This window comes from Alosa alosa, chromosome 21 (assembly GCF_017589495.1).
Source record: "Alosa alosa isolate M-15738 ecotype Scorff River chromosome 21, AALO_Geno_1.1, whole genome shotgun sequence".
In the NCBI taxonomy this organism is placed as follows: domain Eukaryota; kingdom Metazoa; phylum Chordata; class Actinopteri; order Clupeiformes; family Clupeidae; genus Alosa; species Alosa alosa.
This window is the reverse complement of record NC_063209.1, coordinates 11,886,112-11,893,611: the sequence shown is the minus strand read 5'-3', so window position 1 is coordinate 11,893,611 and position 7,500 is coordinate 11,886,112. Positions and strand designations below refer to the sequence as shown.

The following is a 7,500-nucleotide window of genomic DNA, read 5'->3' as shown; positions in this document are numbered from 1 at the left end:
ACTCACTCACTCACTCACTACCCACTCACTCACTCACCCACCCACTCACTCACTCACTCACTCAATTCAATTCAATTCAAATTCAAATGGTGCTTTATTGGCATGACAAATATGACACTTGTATTGCCAAAGCAATTGTTACATAAAAGTACAGTATCAGGATGCAAGCAATTATATAGGAATTTACAAAGGGATAGGGGTACATGGACAAAGTGTAAAGGACATAATTTTTTTTTTTTGTCTATGTCTGGGTACAACATATTGAGTTCAAGTTCTAGGTGACTCCAACATAGGCAACAAACTTACAGACATACAATACATCCAGGCACAAATCTAAAAGTGGACTGAGTAGAAACTTCCAAGTATGGTACATTATACACAACATGAGGGACTGTGTTGAGTTAGTGTATGTGGCTGTGGCTGTGAGAGAGGGTGTGTGTGTGTGTGTGTCCACATGTACATGCATACAAAAACTCAGTGTCTCAGCTGGTGACAGGCAAGGACATGTGGGCTCACTCACTCACTGCCCACTCACTCACTACCCACTCACTCCTCACCCACCACTCACTCACCCACCCGCCGCTGCTCACTCCTCACTCCTCACTCCTCCCACTCCTCCTCCTCACCCACTCACTCACCCACCCACCCACCCACTCCTCCTCACTCACCCACCCACCCACTCCTCCTCACTCACTCACCTCACTCACTCCTCACTCCTCCTCACCCACCACTCACTCACTCACTCCTCCTCACTCACTCCTCACCCACTCACTCACTCCTCCTCCTCCTCCTCACTCACCCACCCACTCACTCACTCCTCACTCACTCACTCCTCCTCACCCACCCACTCACTCACTCACTCACTCCTCCTCACCCACCCACTCACCACTCACTCACTCCTCCTCCTCCTCCCCCCCCCTCCTCCTCACTCCTCACTCCTCCTCACTCCTCCTCACTCCTCCTCACTCCTCCTCCTCACCCACTCCTCCTCACTCCTCCTCCCTCCACCCCTCCTCCTCCTCACTCCTCCTCACTCCTCCTCTCACTCCTCCTCCTCCTCATCACTCCTCCTCCTCCTCCTCCTCACTCCTCCTCACTCACCCTCCTCACTCCTCCTCCTCCTCCTCCACTCCTCCTCCTCACTCCTCCTCACTCCTCCTCCTCCTCCTCCTCCTCCTCCTCCTCCTCTCACTCCTCCTCACTCACTCCTCCTCCTCCTCACTCACTCACCCACTCTCATAAACATTCGCTGTTTTTCTTTATTTCTGTCTTTTCTCCTCTTTTCCTTTCATACACTTTCTTTACTCCCTCTGTACACTTGTCTGTCACAACCCCCACATATCACACACACAAACAAAGCACAGAGAGAGAGAGAGAGAGAGAGAGAGTGAGAGAGAGAGTGAGCAAGGTCACCATCTCCTCCACCTGGCAAGCGTCTTTCTCTCTCTCTCCTTGTCTTGTGTCTTCTCTGCAGAAGGAGACGAGTTCATTTAAGAGAATCCCATGCATCCTGCAGCAAGGACATTTCCACTTCTCTCCTCCTCTGCTCTCCTTCTCCGTCTCCTTGTCTCTTCCATCCTCTTGTTTCCTCCTTTCTTCTGTCCACCCCTCATTTCCTTTTCTCCTTCACTCCTCTTGTCTCTTTTCTTCCTATCATTTCACCAAAAGCCTGCGTGGGTCTGAGTTTGCTCTTTTTACTTCTTCATGTCATGTCATTTCATTTCCAGCCTGCCTGCAAGTGTGCTTCCACTGAAAAGAGCCCTAAGTTTATTGTTGTCCCTTTTGCAAGCTCGAATATTACTTCCCTTGACTCTGCACCTTTTTCCTCCCTTTTTTTTTTAAATTATTTTTTGAGGTTTCGGGTCTTTTTTTTTTAACATGTGTCTTGTTAACTCGCTCTGCAAAAGAACAGGAATTCTGAGTCAGGTTAAATAATGCAGTGTGGATGGGGAGCGACAGTGTCGGACCCGACAACTTCCACGTCCTCCCAGTGGGCGAGGCTGAATCTGCAGTTCTGAGCACTCGTATCCGGGCCAAGTGTCGGCTGTGCTCCGCACGGGGATCCAAGGAGAGCTTCTATTAGGATTCTTCTCGGAGCCAGATCAAACCTTGAGAAGGTTTTATATAACATAATCCCACCCCTTCTCCTCTCCTCTTCTCTTCTCTCTCCCCTCTTCCACCCCCATTTCTAGTTCTCCAGAGGGCAGAGTACAGTATCGATCCTTACGGGCTTCCGTAGTTGAGAATTCTCTTTGCACTGCCTTTACAGATTGGTTTCGCCCGGGCTCTTCAAAGTGGAGCTGCTCAGGATGAAGTGCTGAGTCCAGCCTGCCAGTGCAACCAAAACACATCTTATACTGTTTAGTCAGGACTCTGAGATGCAGTCAAGAAAGGGGGAGAAGTAAATAACAAAACAAACAAACACATAAATAAATAAATAAATAAATAAATAAATAAATAAATAAATAACAAACACATTGTAAACACATTGTAAACCCATTGTTTACAAAAACATTGTTTTTTTCCTGCCGGTGCTAGAAAAGGACAGCGCTGTCTGTCTTCACGCTCCTCTATCATTACAGGCTCAGCAGACTTTAAAAGGGCCTCGCCTCGGACCGTCCAGGTCCGATAAATCTGTCCGGTTTTGGCTGGCGCTCCGGGTCTTGAGGAGGCCGCCGTTGGAGCTGGCCGGCGAGCCCCTTAAAGCCCATTTCTCTGTACTAGTTCTCACACCTTTGCGTCTTGGTAGTGAGCTTGTGGTTGGTCTCTGGAGGTGCAGAGTCTATGTACAGTGCCTATGAATTATTGTAGCGAATGTAATGCGGCCATTACTGCTGGCGAGGTGGCCCAGTGCCAGGAACGTTATGGAGACTAATAGACAGGCATCTTACAGCGAGGCTGCAGCGCAGGACGCTACCGCTGGGGCTTCTGCTGATGCACAGCTGTTCTCTTTTTCCTTCATTATCTCATCCTTTCTTTTTTCCAACTCTCTCTCACATTGTACTTTAATTACTCTCTGTTCCTGGTCTTTTTAATTCTAAATTCTCCTACCATGTCTTTTGTCCTCTCTTTATTCCATTTCTCCCTCCATGTGTCCCCCTTTTCTCACCTTCCCTTTCTCCTCTTCCTTCATATTTTCCTCTCTTCCTCTCTCTCTATCTCTCTGTCTCTCCATCTCTCAGCCTCTCTGGAGTCCTTGAGCATCTGTGAAGGGGCCATGTTAGACAGACAGAGAGAGAGAGGGACAGAGAGCGAGACAGAGAGAGAGAGAGGCACATTGACCTTGTCAAGGGCAGGCAATGCCAGTGTCTCGGCTGGATCACAAATCACACTCTTCCTCGCCCCCCCTCTCCTCTCCTCTCCTCTCTGTCTCCTCTCTTTTCTTCTCCCCATTTTCTCTATTTCTTTCAATCTTTCAAGTCATTTATCAATCAAAGACATCTATCTGTCAATCCATTGAACTCTCTGTCTGTCTCACTCTCTCTCTCCCTCACAAAACACATTCTGAACATCTCCTACCCCCCCCCCCTCTTCCAGCACTAGCGCCAGCCACAGCTCCACCCCGTCGTCCTGGAGACGCACATTTTCACGGTTTGTTTTTCTAACACTGTGGCACGTCACTCTGCCAGCACCGCCAGCACTCTCGTCCGGGCTCAGGTGCCACTTCTTAGTGAAATGAGAGGGTATGCAGCTTATCGCAATTTCCATGGTAGACCTCCCCCTCTTAGATGAGAGACAGACTGAGAGAGATAGAGATAGAGAGAGAAATATAGGTGTATAAACAGAGTCCAATGAGAGAGAGAGGGCAAAGACATAGAATAGAGAAATAAAGAGAGAGAGAGAGAGAGACAGTCATCAGAATGATAGAGAGAGCAATAGATGAGAGAGACAGAGAGAGAAACATTCAGAGTGAAAGAAAAAAGGCTGCAGTGAAGCTTGAGGGACTTGAGAGAAAAAAAGCGGAAGAAAGAAAAATGTGTATTTGTACGGAGAGAGAGATGGAGTGAGAGTATGATTGTGTGAGAAAGATGGAGTGAGAGTATGATTGTGTGAGAGAGTGTGTGAAAAATTGAAAAAATGTGCAATGTGTGTGTGTGTAGCACAGTAACATCAGGGGAAGAAATGTGTATATGTGAATGTGTATGTATGTATACACGTACGTATCTGTGTATATGCGTATATGTGTGTGAGAGAGAGAGAGAGAGAGAGGGAGAGAGAGAGAGAGAGAGAGAGAAAGTGAGGGAGAAGGGCAGAAAGAGTGTGGGAGTGCTCATTAGCATCAGCTATTGATTATATTCATCAGGCCGGCCCCATTGCAGGCAGCGTGGTGGTGGTGGTGGCTGTAGGAGAGGAGAGATGTCTTCATGTTCCGTGCTGACAGGCCATCTGTAGGCCCCCTCCCCCTCTTTCTCTCTCTCTCTGTCTCTCTCTCTTTCTCTCTATCTCTCTCTCTCTCTCTACTGGGAACAACACTGCAGCAGTGGGAGGCCTCTTCATCAACACCACACAAAAGCTGTGGATGATCCCACTGCTAGGGCAGACCAGGGGAGACAGAGAGTGTGAGGGATAGAGAGAGAGAGAGAGAGAGAGAGAGAGAGAGAGAGAGAGAGAGAGAGAGAGAGAGAGAGAGGAAGATAAAGAGACAGGGAGAGGGAGTGAGAGAGAGAGAGTGAGACAGAGGGGGTGAGGTTGAGTGAAAGAGAGGGAGAGAGATGAAAAGAGAGAGACAGAGTGAGATAAAGAAGAGAGAATGGTAGAGATAGGGAGAGAGAGAGAAACTGTGGATCTCTGGGGAGAGATAGAGAGACACAGAGAGGGAGAGAGAGAGAGGTGATAAAAAAAAGTGAGCCAGAAAGAAAGAAATCTACAGTTTAATGCGGCAGCATGACTAATCTCCACAGGTTGCCATGTGCTGTGAAAATAGACTGCTGAGACACAGGGATTTTAGCGCAGCCGCTTTATAGCGCGGCGCGAGCTTTGGTCAGCGCAGCATGACCGCGTGCTGCCGAGGTTGCCATGATGGAGGACAGGGAGTCGGCGGAGGGCACGGGGAGGTTGATGTGTGAATATGAGAACAGACGCAGAGCGGCGCATACGTGCATACATTACGAGGTCAACCCACCCCCACCCTACTTCCAGCGTCGAAGCGGCGGCGAATCCCAGCTGGCTCAGCTCTGGCGTGCAGTGCGCCCGCTATGCCTACCGCGCCGCCCGGCTTCACATGCGGGGCTGAGGCACGGCAAATTAAAAGTCCCCGGAGGATTTCTCCACACAATGCCATGCGGTTTTACCCCCTTTCTCCAAATCCTCCAGGATCACGAAGTCAGTCTTGCATGGCCCCTTTCGTAGTACTCTAGAGGGAAGGAGGGGGGGGTGGGAGAGGAGGCAGGGGGGATGTTTTGGAATTCAGTAAAACAGCGTCCCAGATGTCGGGATCTAACTGGACCTGTTGACCAGTGATGGAAGATAACGTGCCTGTTTGCCTTGAAGGGTCAAATCTGTCTGTCATCGCTATCCTCCATCAGTCCGCAAGGGTCATGTTGACTGCATGTCCCATCTCACAGAAGCTTAACAGACAGACATGGACAGGCAGGCATGTGTGTATGCATGTGTGTGTGTATGTGTGGTGAAGGCTGCTAATGTGTACACACACATTGTGTGTGTGTGTGTTTGTGTGTGTCCTGCATACATTCTAAAAAAACATTACCTCATGTATTGCTGTCAAAATACGGGGATTTTTGAATGCCGTGTAGGTCAAAAGGAGTACACAGTTATGCCTTCATCTGACATAAATAAAACCTGTCTACAGAGGTGTTTGAGTTGCTATGGGCACCATTTATGATGTTGATCATGGCGCTTGGGGAGCTGTGCTCCCACTAGATCATTAGCCACTTTAAACCGCATCAAGCTCATTACTGTCCCCGTAGTCTGACATGCAAAGAGCACCTCTCTGGCATTCATTTCTCGCCAGGCTGTGAACACAGGAAGCAACCCTTTCATTTGTGTGATGCTAGCTGCAGAAACGTGAAACCTTGTCCAGCTTGTTGATCTATTTGAGCCCTCGCCACAGGCATCGGTCCACTCTTACCACCGTCACAATTTGGTTTGTTGTACATCGGGAGAGGATGGACAAGCAGATTTTAAGAAAGAACCTGGCCTGGCAGAACTGGTTCAACTAGTCAGACTGTCTGTTTTGTCTGTCTTTTCTTTCTTATCTTCTTTCTTTCTTTCTTTCTTTCTTTCTTTCTTTCTTTCTTATCTTCTTTCTTTCTTTCTTTCTTTCTTTCTTTCTGCATATCTACCAAACTGTACATTTCAGTAAGCTTTAATGTGTCCTCTATCTCTCCCTCTCTCTCTCCTTCCCTCTCTTTCTCTCTCCCTTTCTCTCACCCTCTCTCTCTCCCTCCCTCTCTCTCCCCTTCTCGCTTCTCCAGCGGCTGCAGGCCGTGCCGGTGCTGTGCACGGGCGAAGTAACGAGAAGGGCAGTCGCGATGTCTGCGCCGGCTGGAAGGGCCCCGAGTGCAGCATCCAGGAGGACCAGTGTGTGGACCCCACCTGCTCCAACCACGGCACGTGCGTGCAGGGCATCTGCATCTGTGTGCCCACCTACAAGGGCAACAACTGCGAAGAGGGTGAGCAACACGCCTCCACCAGCACATGTGTGATGATGATGATGATAACACGCCCACTGCATATGGCCACTTACACACGTGGACACCCACACACAAATGCTTTTATGCTATTTCAGTGGATACACACATGCACAACTGGGTAAACATGTATGCGTGCACATGAAAATTCAACAAAAATAGAACATAAAAATAGTATACATATGCCTACACCTATACTGTGCATATTTCGCAAAACATATATATATATATATATATATATATATATATACATACGTATAGATGTATACTCATAGGAAACCCACACACTTCTATACAAAGCTCTACATAGCTGTTTTATGGCAGAGACAAACACAAACAGAAACATTTTCATTATCCCTTCCACTGTGGCACATGTCTACCGATCCTTTTGTTGCAGTGATCGCTGATAAACACTGTTTTGTCTTCAGTGTGCGGATCTGTATCTCCACACGGCAGCATTGATCAGCTAATCACCTACTCCTTTTAGTTTGGTCCAAGTCTGGTCTGCGTCACATAAAACACAACAAGGCCCCCACCTCCTGCTGGGGGCACCCACTCTATGGCCATGGATCGATTGCTCGCTCGTTCTTTTCGTGGAATGCCGACGACGTCCGGGGGGGATAATAGGCGGCTTTCGCAGGAACCCTTTATGGAAGGGTGTAACCTTGATGACAGCGGAGTGCGATAGAAGTGGAGCACGTCAGGGTAATTACAGAGAAGGGTGGCTAAACGGCGAGGCAATCGACACTGTCGGAGAGAGACGCACACTTCAGACCGGGAGAGAAAATATGTACGTCCTGCTGCTGTAGAGTCCATAATGGAATGGTTAGATTGACGAGTGTGTATGCAT

General features: G+C 48.5%; 1 protein-coding gene across 1 annotated transcript in view; it reads left to right on the top strand.

Annotated features, from left to right (window-relative positions):
• LOC125286290 (teneurin-1-like) overlaps positions 1 to 7,500 on the top strand; it is a 200,747-nt gene that overhangs the window by 102,006 nt on the left and 91,241 nt on the right. The window contains exons 10-11 of the mRNA XM_048231227.1: positions 5,467 to 5,500; positions 6,472 to 6,632. Of these exons, the coding sequence (XP_048087184.1) occupies positions 5,467 to 5,500; positions 6,472 to 6,632 (195 nt within the window). The remainder of the gene's footprint in view (positions 1 to 5,466; positions 5,501 to 6,471; positions 6,633 to 7,500) is intronic.